Source organism: Lygodium microphyllum, chromosome 19, assembly GCF_053477565.2.
Source record: "Lygodium microphyllum isolate KBCC chromosome 19, Lygodium_microphyllum_v1.1.10, whole genome shotgun sequence".
Lineage (NCBI taxonomy): Eukaryota > Viridiplantae > Streptophyta > Polypodiopsida > Schizaeales > Lygodiaceae > Lygodium > Lygodium microphyllum.
The window spans coordinates 50345339-50360350 of NC_141153.1; the positions used below are offsets into that span (position 1 = coordinate 50345339).

General features: G+C 41.4%; 1 protein-coding gene across 1 annotated transcript in view; it reads right to left on the reverse strand.

The window, feature by feature from the left end:
- Positions 1–406: 406 nt before the first annotated feature.
- Positions 407–15012, reverse strand: part of LOC148019856 (uncharacterized) — a 46371-nt gene continuing 31765 nt past the window's right edge. The window contains exons 2-7 of the mRNA XM_087700054.1: positions 10756–10801; positions 10495–10565; positions 10263–10357; positions 1401–1468; positions 1096–1206; positions 407–662 (exon numbers count right to left, since the gene is read on the reverse strand). Coding sequence (XP_087556180.1) covers positions 530–662; positions 1096–1206; positions 1401–1468; positions 10263–10357; positions 10495–10565; positions 10756–10801 — 524 coding nt within the window. The 3' untranslated portion in view covers positions 407–529. The remainder of the gene's footprint in view (positions 663–1095; positions 1207–1400; positions 1469–10262; positions 10358–10494; positions 10566–10755; positions 10802–15012) is intronic.

Sequence of the window (15012 nt, forward strand, 5' to 3'; positions counted from 1 at the left end):
GCTGTAAACTGTCGCTTGTTCTAGCCCACAATTTTAACTCTCAGAATGATAACCTACTTCATCTGCAAATTGTAGAATGCCCCAAAGACTTGCTGCATTTCAGTTACATATCAATGAGCCACAAACTTCATCCATTCAGAAGTGGCACAAGTTGTCACAAAAATGGTAGCACCTGGCTTGAAGGTAGAAAAGCCAAACAGGTTGTGCAGCTGTCTAAGGTACAGTCTGAACCAAGACTTTCGACACTCTTTTTTCATACAAAAATTGAAGCCGTGCCCTGTTTTATCAAAGCATGTCTGCTACCTTGTCAACAGACCACATAAAAGAGATTTGTAATTCAACCTTCAAGAGTGCAATCAGATACGTGCCAATAATGCACACCCCCACAAAGCTAAGATTACAAGAATTGACTCACACAAAAGAATACCCGGTATTATGGTGTAATGGCCCAGGGCTGGGCTTTACAAAGTGTGGGTATAGCAGAAACTGATTCATAATCTGGTATTGTAAGGCTGAAATAGCTGGTATCTTACAACAGGCTCTCCAAAATTTTTGCATCAACATCCACGGCAGCGCCAGAAGGGCTAACTGTACTCTCCTCATATGAAGCAACAATGGCCTTGCATTTGTCCAAAATTTCAGATGGTACAGTTGCCAAGAGACTGCCTTACAAAAACCATTCCAAATCTAAGGCCACATAATTAACCAGGAGCTTTACTTTTCACTAACAGAACCTTAAGCCTTAATTCTATTATTTCAGAGATCGTAATTTCACTGGTCTAATCAATTTTTCCATGCATGGAACAAAACCCATCTCTTCCAATCTACCATCTTCAACCAGTGTGCATGAATGCAATACCAAACAGAATAAAAATTCTTACCAAATTGAACCATTGAATGATGATTAATTACCCTAGGCAATCTCAAGATGTCAAAGGCTAGTAGCCAATGGATGCACTCAAAACATTCAAGGGCTGATAGCCAAAGGAAGTACTCAATCATACCATAATCCTGAGCTTAGTTTTGACTGCATTGAGACAATGCCAAAGCTAACAACACTTTTGAGTTTTAAACGTCAACTTTCAAGTTTCTGACCTGTCTAATGCATTCACTGTATCTTTAATCTTGCCCTTCATTTTCTCCACTGATGCAGAGGAGTCATTTCTTGAGGCCCGCAATAGAAGCGAATCAAGATCTTCCAGGGAACTGGCATCACATCATTCAAGAAGAAACCAGTAATGTTTTAAGAACTGATAAGCAATATACCCTCTAGTGATAAAGACATGAAGCGTGTATCATTTACCCTATGCATTGGTCAACCACATCTGAGGAAGGGATAACATGAACATAATAAGCACAGTATCCTCTATTGATAAATATAAGAAGCATGTATAGTTTACCTTATGCACTGGTCAACTGCATCTGAAGCAATCTTACCATTGCCATCTTCAGATGCATACTGCGCAACCTGCAAAATTATGACACAAATCCAAACATTTATATGTACGACTGTTAACTGCCGTGCGGGCTTTTGTGAAATGAATTAAGCCAAAAGTTTCATTGGAAAATGAGTTTGATGCAGAACAGGAAAGATAACAGTGACAATTCAGACTGATGGTACAGAGTTTTCTACACTGAATTCCATTTATATAAGAGCAAGAAATACTTTTGCACTGCTGCAATAGACTCAAGATACATGGACAGCTTATTTTTTCAGCATGTATCCTACTTTGGTGCATCAATATTCCAGAAGTGTGATGTGTCAACCTAATCACCGGAGTTTACAAGAGAAGCCCTTTGGGCAATCAGTCCAAGTATATCTGTTCATGAATTCACTACATATGGAAGCCTCTAGGTAATAAGACCAAGTAAATCTGTTTACAAGTTAGATTCAAATCCTCCTAAGAGGTACAAAATAAGCAACCCTAAGAAATTAGAGTGGGGATAGTAATCATCAAATTGAACCAACTCAAAGACATACCGTGCATTACCATAGCTCTGCCCTTAAGTAGAACAACTATGGAAAGGACTCAAGAAGACAAAAGGATTACTCAAAAAAGCATATGATGCACAAAAGCAGCCATGGTCAATGCACACACTGCAAATGCACAGAAGTTACTCAGCTCTGTAAATTGCATTGCCCTAGGTAGAGATAATGATTCATTGTGAATGGAACTGAAGAAAATATATATATATCTATCTAAAAACCTAAAGTGGTACACGTCATTGTACCGAAAAATGTGCTCACTCTCTACTCTGCTCTTTTGCACTCTCTGTCTCTCACTGTGCATACGACAGTCTGCTTCGATCTTCGTGCTTAATCGGTCCCTACAAACTGGTATCAAAGCGTAAGGTGCTGCAGAGATCGTCAGGCTGAGGCACAAGACCAGAGTGGTGACGAGACGGCTCAAAGGCGAGCTCTCGGTGGGTAGCAGACTGACTGTCAGACATAGGTCCAGCGTGGTCCAACAGGCGACAGCAGGTCCAGTGTGGACCAGTGGGCATGGCGGACGTGGACCAGTGGGCGTGAAGTCTGCAGGGGGCAGCGACGAGGTGCTAGCGTGTCGGGCAGCAGTCGGCAACCAGTCCACGCAGGTCTAGCGCATAACGGAGCAGCAGTCGAGCAGGGAGCAAGCGTGGCAGCGTGGTGCTGCAACAGACAAGGCATGGACCAGTGGGGCTCACGGGCTCATGGACGGCGACCAGCGGGCGTTTTCAGTGGAGCGCGCAACGGTGACGGGACCAGCGAGCGAGCGCGCGATGGGGAGGACGAGAGACAGGCCTGACGGGTCAACAGACCCGTCATCCAAAACCTTTTTTTTTTTTTAATCCTCTTCTCAAACTCCTTCCTCTAACCGGGGTTCGCGTGTGCAAGCACAAACCATCAAATTTGTGCAATTTTGGCCCAAAAAGTTGGGGCTTCGCCAGACTGAGCATTGTTCGTGAAAATTGAGGCATCTGCGTCAGAATTGCAGACATTGTGCGCATTTGAATTGGGGATTTTGCCAAAATTGTTGAAATTTTGCTCATTTGAGTGAAATTTCTCAACCTTTGGCCTAGAAATTTGGGGCTTTTCCCAAATTTGGGAAATTTGATGCAGGACGAGCAAATTTGTCTCAGAAATTGCAGGAATTTGTGACATTTTGTCCCCGACATTTGGGGCTTTTCATGTACATACACAAATTGGGCTGAAATTAACCCAATTTCTCGACATTGAGGCACATTGGACCCCGTGCAATTTGGGGCTTTTGCAATTTGGGCAAAATTTGTGCAACATTTGGTAATTTTATGTACATGCAGGTTGAATTCCGATAATTTGGACATCAACACTTGGTAAAATTTAGGGGTTTTGCTGAAATTGCTTTATTTTGGAAAAATTGGATAGTCCTATGCATGACAGAGAAAATGCAGATGTGTGTTTGACGCTTTGGAGCACAAAATTTTGGGGCTTTTGACCGTTCCTGTCAAATTTTATGCCCCTAGATACATGTACAACAAAAATTGCAACTGAAATTTTGGGATTTCTCATGTAAAGTGATGCACATGCCCTTGGAACAGCTGTAATCAGTTGGATAATGCTGTAGCACTTGGTTTGGCACTTCTGAAAATTTAATTACGGATCTGAAATCTGTACTTCTGTGTGGTCATTTATTGCTGATTGGTACTTGTTTGTACCTTGATCACTCGAGTGACAGTTTGGGCCTGCCTTTACTGGTTTTTTTGTCACGTTTGGGCTGAAAATCATGGCTGGCAGCAATGACAGTAGTAATCTGATGCACATAAAGAAGCTTGAAGGCGCACACAATTTTGCAGTTTGGCAAAAGCAGTGCTACAATATCCTGTTACAAAATAAGCAGGCAAAGCCGATCAAAACCAAAGGGGCAAAGCCTACAGACATGGATCAGGATGATTGGGATGAGTTGAATGAGCTTGCACGCTCAACCATAGAGCTCTCAATTTCTGATGCCTTGTTGTTTAACATTGAAGGTTTGGATTCTGCATATGCTATATGGACTAGACTGGAAGAACTGTATGCACAGAAGAGTGTTGCAAGCAAAGCGTATTGGCTGAAAAATCTTATGGATTTGCGTGTGAAAGAAGGTACAGCAATGTCTACTCACTTGAGTGAGTTTAACTCCATTTTCAGCCAGCTGGTTGCCTTGAAGTTCATGATTGATGAGGAATTTAAGGCTACTTTCTTGCTTTGCACTCTACAAAGAGTTGGGATCCATTCAGGACTGCTATGAGCAATTCTAATGTAATCCTTTTGTATGCTGATGTAGAGAGTGCTCTACTTATGGAAGAAATGAATCGACAGAACAATGCATCCAGTAAGTCTTCCAGTGCTTTGCATACTAGGGGTAGATCACAGCAAAAGGGCAAATATGATGGCAAGGGACGCAGTAAATCACGTGGCAAAGATGTTGAATGCCATCATTGTGGAAAGAAGGGTCACTTTAAACGTGACTGCTACAAATGGAAGAAAGAGAAAGAAAAAGGCAGTTGAAGAGGTGAATGTATTCACTCATGATAGTGACAGTGGGAGTGATGTACTCTTTGTCTCTTCACACTTTGGTGCACATGCTTTACTTGCAGATACGGATGATGACATGCATACTTGGATTCCTGATTCAAGTGCTTCCTTTCATGTCACCCCTCATCGTGAGTGGTTTTCCGCCTATACAGGGGGTCGACATGGTGTTGTCCATCTTGGGAACAACTATGCATGTGAGATTGCAGGTATTGGCAATGTGCAGTTACAGTTTCAACATGGCTCTGTCTTTACACTTCAGCATGTACGGCATGTACCTCAGCTCAAGAAGAGCTTGATTAGCACAGGGCAGCTAGATGATAATGGTTTTCATACCACCTTTGACGATGGAAAATGGAATATCTGTAAGAGATCTAGAGTTATTGCCAGAGGTTGCAAGAGTGATACTTTTTGTATCCATCTCATGTATCTAGTATGCGTGACCATGTTGTTGCCGTGACCGAGCAGCCAAGCGTTTCTTTGTGGCATGGCTGGTTAGGACACATGAGTCAAACAACAATGAAAGTGCTTTCTCGTTTGGGTTACTTGCCTTGTCTTCGTTATGCTGATTTTGAGCATTGTGATCATTGCATTTATGACAAACATACACAGACGTCTCACAAAAAGTCTCTTTCTTTGAAATCTTCTCCTTTAGAGTTAGTACATTCGGATGTATGTCAAATGCCAAGATTATCTTTAGGGAAAAAGAAATATTTTGTTACCTTTGTCGATAATGCTACACGGAAAGTATGGGTTTACCCTATTCGTAGCAAGGATGAAGTGCTTGACAAATTTAAAAAATTATTAGCATTGGCTGAAAACCACACAGATAAGACACTTAAGTGTCTTCACTCTGACAATGGTGGGGAATATGTGTCCAAGGCCTTTCAGGCATTTTGTGACAGCAAAGGGATAAAGAGAGAGCTCACTGCCCCTCATAATCTACCCCAAAATGGAGATGCAGAGCGTATGAATCAGACCAACAGGATAAGGTCCGTACGCTGCTGTCTCATGCTGCACTACCCCATGGTTTTTGGGCAGAGGCTGTTATGACAGTCGTTCACTTAATTGATCGATCACCAAACAAGTCTTTGCAGGAGGGAGTTCCCCAAGAAGCGTGGTCGGGCAAGCCACCTTCATATGCTCATCTGAAAGTGTTTGGCTGCGAGGCTTTTGTGCACATTCGTAAAGAAAAACGCAGCAAACTTGAGCCAAAGTCCTGTAAATGCATTTTTCTAGGATATGAAGACGAGGGTGAAATGGGGTATAAATTGTGGGATCCCGAGAAAAGGAAAGTAGTACGCAGCAATGGCGTTATCTTCCGGGAAGATCGCATACACAAACAGCCCGAAAAGACTGAGGAGATCTGTAGGGTTGTATTCTGGGAAGAAATACCTTTTGGACAGCAAAATGTGCCCGTTGACAGCAGCAAATACCTGCTGTAAATGAACCTGTAATTACAGGAAATGATGCTGGAAATGATTAGCCAGCTATTGCCCATGAAAATGAGCCATTACATGTGCAGGAACAGCCAAGACAACAAGCTGTTAATGCTGATTTGCAGGTTGAAATGCCAGGACAGCATGCCGAAAATGAAAATTTGCAAGAACAGCCAACAAACAATGACCATTGGGTTAGGAGATCGTCTAGGGCTACTAGACAACCTGACAAATTTGTTCCTAGTGCAATTAATGTGGTTGGACAGCAAGAAATGGTATAAAGCCATGCTGTCAGAGATAAAATCTCTTGAAAAAAATGGCACTTGGGACTTGGTGCAGTTGCCTAAAGGGCCAAAAAACCCTTCCATGCAAATGGGTTTACAAGATGAAGGTCACTTCTAGTTCCTCACCCAAGTACAAAGCAAGATTGGTTGCAAAGGGGTACAAGCAGAAGCATGGAATTGACTTTGATGAGATTTTCTCTCCTGTTGTCAAGATGACTACATTGAGAACCATTTTGGGCTTGGTTGCAGTTGAAGATATAGAGCTCATACAGATGGATGTAAAGACTGTGTTTTTACATGGTGATCTGCATGAAGACATATATAGGCAGCAGCCTGAAGGGTTTGTTGAACAAGGGAAAGAAAAAATGGTATGTAAACTCAAAAGGAGTTTGTATGGGCTGAAACAAGCACCAAGAGAATGGTATCATAAGTTTGATACATTCATGCAATCCCAAGGCTTTTATAGAAGTCAAGTGGATCACTGCTTGTACACCAAGAAGGCAGCAGATGGCAGCCTGATTATCTTGAATTCAGCTGTTGAAATTGGGAGAATTCAGAGGATTCCAATATGCTAGCCAAGCATAATTGAGTTTGGGGCCATTTCTCACTCAAGCAACAAATTGGAGGCCAATCTCCTTCAAAATCAAGGGGCAAATTGAATTGAAGACTTTAAGGATATTGGAGAGTGCTCTCAATGTACCTCAACCAAATTCAATTCAAGCTAAAGAAATACCACGAAGGGTGCCCATGTTTGGGGCCAAGTCAGTATCTATTGTCCAAGACTGATCGGTAACGATATCACTTTTTTTTTTATGATTTTCACACTTGTAATTAGCATTTAATCAGGTCACAACCACCCTTTTTCTAACAGGATGTAATGCAATAAAAAATAGAGTCAAAGAGAGTCATAGGCGCCATAATGAAGATCTAGTGCAGTAAAGGCCTCCCATCTCCACCTAAGCGAGGCCATCACCTTGAACCCCTCTTGAAGGAGAGACTAAAATTTTAGCTTGCTTTGTGCAAGTTTTTTTACCACAAGCATACCTAAGATGGACTAACTACAATATTGCAGATCAATGATGCATAGACCTTCCTTCGACCTCTACCACACTGAAGTCTGCCACTGACCTTGTCTTGAAAATCTCTCGACCCAAAAAGAAAACTAAATAAAATTATGAGTCAAGCACTTAGAAACTCCATATAGAAAAGACAAAATACCAACATATTCGGTGTAAAGGCCCTTCATTACACTTCCCGTGTATATATTTACTTATACAGGTGAATGCACCCTTACGGGTGTAAGTGTACCGTACCCTAAGTATAAGTACATTCTTTTATTCTTTGTGTGTACCACACCGGTATACACACTACTCACGTTTTTGCTCTCTCTACACTCTCTACTGCTACACACACACCACTCTTATTGCGCACATCCCCTTCAAACTAGTATCAAATCTTTGATCAAGGCGTGTGCGCTTTCGGAATCCATGCGAGTCAAATCCAACTCATTCAGTGCTCATCACTTTCCAAGTTACGTGTGCTAGATTGTCAATCAACAAGCTAGAAACCCTAAATCTAATACAAACACAAGTCATTTTTGCTCGAGTAGATAGGCATAGGTCATTTTCTGCTCAGGCAGGCAAGTGCATGTCGCTTTTGCTCAAACAAAGAGTCTAAAACCCTAAAATCAGACAAACAGTCTAAAATCCTAAAATCAAACAAACACTCAAACCCTAAAATCAAACAGACAACAATTGGCAATACCTTCTAGAACACTGCAACAGCTATCAAGCCCTCTTGTGATGACTGGCAAACCTGTTGTCAATTCTGGACTGACATTCATTAAATCTAGAGCAATCTGTGAGCCCTTTTGAGATCTTCTTTGATTTTGCACAGCAAATGCTTGTGCAGTGACATCTAACCCAAAACTTGCAAACATTGTACACATTGGCTTCGGAACATTTGGGGCTTTTCATGTATCAGTGAAATTTTGCTCAGTCGAGTTGAATTCACTAACATTGGTGCACGTCTAGAACCGAGAAATTTAGGGCTTTTGTAGAATTTGTCAAATTTCTGCAACACTTGCCTTTGTTTTGCACTTCAGAACCTATATTAATACAATTGAGACAGATTTGTCGAAGAAATTTACATACTGTTCACATCGGTGATGTATTTTGCGCTAATTCATGCTTTAGCAATGAAATAACAGCAGATTCATTGTTGAGTGGGAGAAATTCTTACTTGGGATGTATCAAATGTTGTCAAAAGGCAACTACCTTCAATACATGTATTGCTGAATGCTCATTGTGAAGTGAAACAGTGGTATATACAGCACTTGGGTTGTTGCATATAGGCATTACGGTGATGTATTATTGAAGTGGGAGTTGTCTTTTATGTATACTTATCACATTTTGTGCATGTATATACTGTAATCAGCCTATTTGGACTGAAATTGCAGCAAATTATTTGCATCTTGAGCACCTTTGGAAGTGCATTTTGTTTACTTGCTGTTATATTCAGCAACCTTGCTATTGGCTGACAGTATTCATTACTTTATTGCAGAAATTTATAGCTGAAAATGGTTGGCAATGCATCCACTTCTAACACAAAGAATCTTTTCGAGATTCAAAGCTTGACTTTTGTAATGACTGTATTTTGAGAAAACATGTAAAGAGTTCATACTCTCATGGAGCATCTAGAAAGGCATGTATTTTGGATTTAGTCCATTCTGATGTATGTACCATGCCAATAAGAACTCATAGTGGTTTCTGCCATTTCATGTCTTTTATTGATGACCACTCTAGAAAGCTATGGGTTTGCTTGCTTAAGCAGAAAATTGAGGCATTGGACGTTTTTAAAAGGTTTTATGCATTTGTTAGCACTCAAAAGGGTTTAAAACGAAAGTGCATAAGAATAGATAATGGGGGAGAGTATAAATCAAATGTTTATGGATCTCATAAGGCTAAAGGTGAAGAAAAATGCTCAAGAAAACCTTTCCTCACCTGGTCACTTTTGCCCCTCTTAATCCTAAAGGCTTGTAGCAACTCTTGCTTGATGAATGGGGAGTGTAACCAAAAAAGAGAGCTCTCTCAAACCTTTACACAGCAACAAGCACTTCTAGAGAGCTGCAACTTGCTCCTACTGAAAATGCCACCTGTACAAACGTGTGGCCAGGCCCATTACATCAAACTGATTCTTAAGACTATGGATCCGATCTCCAAGGGTATGGAGCCATTGGACTTACGAGCTCCTTGCAAAATGCACATAGTGTCTCCTATCCAAGCCCAAAACATCATGGAGGTTTAAAATGTGAACTCCATCCCCTATCCCCAATATTGGCTACAGCTGAACTAGGATGGCTCTCCTAAGCTTGGAGCACATGGTCTCCTTGTTTCTGTCTGGAAAATACTGCTCAATTCCTCAACCACCCGCATCACCATTTCTGAAATCTCAATAACCTAGTACCAGACCCTGCCCCCACAACAATTGCACCTATCTATGCAACCCCTCACGCTCATTGATGGAGGCAAGGGTGGTCAAGAAACTCAGTACGGTACGAAGATGGCAGGCTGAAGAGGCAGCCACCAAGCAGGCAAGGTACAACACAGGCAGCAGTATGATTAAGCTGCACAGACAAGAAGGAAGAGGAAAAGCAGGAGTAGAGGAAGCAGAGGAGGAAGAAGAGTAAGTGTAGAGGGAGCTCACAGGCAGGAGGAGGATCATCAGCAGTCACCATAGCTTTTAATCAGCATATATTTCACATATCATATCACTTAAGTGTGATTCTAATACTGACGTATAAGAATTTACACAGCTTCTTGGTGTTAGGCTTTTAAGGAATGTTCTTAACCATATAAAATGTTCAATGTCCAACTTAGCTTTTGAAGATAAAAGTCCCCACAAAAATAATTGCACTCTGAAAGCACCTACCAAACTAAACCCCCCTGCCTGGTCCTCACCTCAAGACAAAAAAGAAATTAATGTTAGATTTCAAAAACCAAAACTCACTGCTCTGATATTCGTGCGTAAAGAAGACGCAGGACCAGCTCGCAAATATAATCTGGAATCACCATAATCAGGCATGTCTGATAGCAGTTTAGCTTCTGCAAATAAATTCCAGAGCTGCTCAAACAAGAAAACATTGTTGCACACAATATGTCACATCATACAGTGGCAAAAGTCTAAATAAAAGGCTCTTCGATGACACTAAACAGATTGGTACCAAGAAAGACTCACATACCCAGATCTTGGAATTGTGATTGACTAAGAAGAATAGAAGGAACGTAAGTGTCAAGTGGATCGAGCTTCTTTCTACACGATAGAAATAAAAAACAGACAACCACAATTGAACCAAAATTTTCATAAGTACTCTGTTAAGCATTTTGCCAGTTTGACTTTAAGACCTTCGCAAAGTAGCAAAACAACAATATGCACAATATGTCTGCCTGATTGGTTGGAGGGCAAGATCAACTTCCAAAGAGCAGGCAACTTAATAACACACCTTTTTATATACTTGCTGAAGGGACCAGGAGCTCCAGTTTCAGCTTCTGTTTTGAACACAGCAGATCAAATGTTATCTGCCTGTAGTTTAACTAATATCAACATTCAAGGATCAATAGCACACACAATTTGAAGTTATGGTGTTACATGCAATGGAACCCTTTAGTTAGGAGCACATTAAATCACAATCCACACTCCATTCCAATAACTGCAAAGGCAGAGGGGACTACCAATAAGTAACTGGAGGACCCTTTTGTAGACAGACGTCTTTTTGTTAATGCTCTCAATTTTTGCAAAGCACTGAGCTTTTTGAGAGCTGGTGGAAGAGTCTTATCTTCTAGAAAACATAGCAGAATGTACAAAGATAGTGGGCAATACAGAGACTCAATCTTGCATAACCCAATGGTGGACGAATAATTGAGAGCACGAACCCCATGGATCATATTGACCCTCAATTGCATAAGTTCAATCCTTCCACACAAATGGTTTTGAACCTCAACCCTAGTGAGAATGTCAATGCCCATGCCATTGCCTTTGGAGCTCATCCTCTCTGGAAAGGAGACCTGACGGAGCCTGAGGGAGCTGAGAGTGAACGCAACGGATAACACACACAAAGAGTAGAGAGCAGTAGAAAGGAGAGTGAGCACGACACACTTGATGTTCGGTACAAAAGACTAGTGTACCTCTTTAGGTTTTAGATAGATATATACAAAAGTACAAATGTGCTAAGGGTGTATTCACACCCGTGCACATATAAAAGGCACGATGGCCCTTTATTCACAACAACCTCCCACCTAAAGGCAATGTGCCTTAAGAGGAGAAAAAAATCAGCTAAGTCTAGGTATGTACAAAGCTGAAATACATATACCTATCCAACTCCCATCATCTGTCAGCAATGAGCAAACTGCTCTGCTGGAAGACCCTTCGTGAGAAGATCTGCAGGATTATCATCTATATGCACTTTGACAAGCTCAATGCTCTTGCTGTCAAGTACATCTCTAATGAAGTGATACTTCACCTATATGTGCTTCGTCTTTGCATGAAAGACGGGATTCCGTGCTAGTATAATAGCACTCTGACTATCACAATGGAGAACAGGTAACTCTGTAATGCCAAGCTCTCCCACCAAACGTGAAAGCCATAAAGCCTCCTTGCATGCCTCAGTGGCAGCCACATACTCTGCCTCTGTAGTAGACAATGCAACACACTTTTGTAGCCTAGAGATCCAAGAGACTGCTCCTCCTATGAAGGTAAACACATACCCAAAAGTGAACTTTCTGCAGTCCGCATGACCAGCATAGTCTGCATCCATAAAGCCAACGACCGATGCCTTCTGCTTTCCAAAGAAAATGCACAAATCCTTTGTGCCTTTAAGATATCTCATAATACCTTTCACTACTTCCCAATGCTTTTTACCAGGATTTGCCATGTATCTGCTAATCACTCCCACTGCAAAGGCAGTGTCAGGACGTGTAGCAACCATAGCATACATCAAACTGCCAACAACAGCTGAAGCAAATAGTATCTTAGCCATTTCAACCTTCTCATCATTAGATATAGGACTGTCCTCTGCACTGAGTTTCACATATGGAGACAATGCAACCCCAATTGTTTCCCCCCCCCCCTCCATATTAAAACGCTGCAAAACCTTGGAGATATACTCCTGCTGAGATAGATAGAGTAATCCTTTTGACCTATCTCTAAGTATTCGCATGCCAAGAATGTGATTTGCATCACCAAGATCCTTCATGTCAAAGCTGCCATGAAGACTTTGCTTCAGTAAGGCATGAGTATCCCTGCCAGCAATCAACATGTCATCCACATACAGAACTAAGATAATCAGGCTGCCATCTGCTGCCTTCTTGGTATACAAGCAGTGATCCACTTGACTTCTATGAAAACCTTGAGACTGCATAAATGTATCAAACTTATGATACCATTCTCTCAGTGCTTGTTTCAACCCATACAAACTCCTTTTGAGTTCACATACCATCTTCTCTTTCCCTTTTGCCACAAACCCTTCAGGTTGCTACATATACATGTCTTCATGCAAATCACCATGTAAAAATGCAGTCTTTACATCGATCTGTATGAGCTCCATATCTTCAGCTACAACCAAGCCCAAAATGGTTCTCAATGTAGTCATCTTGACTACAGAAGAGAAATTCATCAAAGTCAACTCCATGTTCCTGCTTATACCCCTTCGCAACCAATCTTGCTTTGTACTTTGACAAGGAACCAGAAGTGACCTTCATCTTGTAAACTCATTTGCATGGAAGGGTTTTTTGCCCTTTAGGCAACTATATCAAGTCCCAAGTGTCATTTTTCTCCAGAGATCCATCTCTGACAACCCTTCAGGTTGCTAAATATACACGTCTTCATGCAAATCACCATGTAAAAATGCAGTCTTTACATCGATCTGTATAAGCTCCATATCTTCAGCTACAACCAAGCCCAAAATGGTTCTCAATGTAGTCATCTTGACTACAAAAGAGAAATTCATCAAAGTCAACTCCATGTTCCTGCTTATATCCCTTTGCAACCAATCTTGCTTTGTACTTTGATAAGGAACCAGAAGTGGCCTTCATCTTGTAAACTCATTTGCATGGAAGGGTTTTCTACCCTTTAGGCAACTATATCAAGTCCCAAGTGTCATTTTTCTCCAGAGATCCCATCTCTGATAACATGGCTTTATACCATTTCTTGCTGTCTTATCTATCCATTACTTCTTTAAAGCAAGAGGATTCACCACAGTCTGTCAACATGACATAATCAACCACATTGTTTGCACCAAGAACGAATCTATCAGGTTGTCTAGTAGTCATAGACGATCTCCTAACCCAATGATCATTGTTTGCTGACTGTTGAGCCTGCAAATTTCCATGTTCAGCTTGTTGTCCTGACATTTCAGCCTGCAACAACATTAACAGCTTGATGTATTGGCTGTTCCTGCACATCCAGTGGCTAATCATTATGGACAATGCGGCTGATCATTTCCAACATTATTTCCTGCATTTGCAGGTTCATTTACAGCACGTATTTGCTATTGTACAACGGGCACATTCTGCTCTCCAAAAGGTATTTCTTCCCGAAATACAACCCTACGGACCTCCTTAGTCTTTTCGGGCTATTTGTGCATGCGATCTTCCCAAAAGATAACATCATTGCTGCGTACTATTTTCCTTTTCTCGGGATCCCATAATCTATACCCCATTTCACCCTCCGCACCATATCTTAGGAAAATGCATTTACAGGACTTTGGCTCAAGTTTGTTACGTTCTTCTTTACGAATGTACAGAAAAGCCTCACAACCAGACACTTCCAAGTGAGCATATGAAGGTGGATCCTCCTCCCCCCCCCCCCCCCCAAAGACCTGTTTGGTGATCGATTAATCAAGTGAACAGCTATCAGAACAACCTCTGCCCAAAAGCCATGGGGTAATGCAGCATGAGACAACATTCTACGGACCTTATCCTGTATGGTCCGATTCGTACGCTCTGCAACTCCATTTTGGGGTAGATTATGAGGAACAATGAGCTCCCTCTTTATCCCTTTGCTGTCACAAAATGCCTGAAAACCCTTGGACACATATTCCCCACCATTGTCAGAGTGAAGACACTTAAGTGTCTTATCAGTCTGATTTTCAACCAATACTGAGAATTTTTGAAACTTGTCAAGCACTTCGTTTTTGCTATGAATAGGGTAAACCCATACCTTCTGTGTAGCATCATCGACAAAGGTGACAAATTCTTTTCCCCTAAAGATAACTTTGGCATTTGAAATGCATCGGAATGTACTGACTCTAGAGGAGAAGATTTCAACGAAAGAGACTTCTTATGAGACGTCTGTGCATGTTTACCGTAAACACAATGATCACAATGCTCAAAATCAGTATAACGAAAATAAGGCAAGTAACCCAAATAAGAAAGCACTTTCATTCCAATTTGACTCGTGTCCCAACCAGCCATGCCACAAAGAAACACTTGGTTGATCGGTCACAGCAACAACATGGTTACACATACTAGATACATGGAGAGGATACAAGGCATCACTTTTACAACCTCTGGCAATCACTCTAGATCCCTTACAGATCTTCCATTTCCCATCACCAAAGGTGGTATGAAATCCATCGTCATCTAGCTGCCCTATGCTAATCAAGCTCTTCTTAAGCTGAGATACATGCTATACATGCCGAAGTGTGAAGACAAAACCATGCTGAAACTGCAATTGCACAATGCCAATACCTGCAATGTCACAT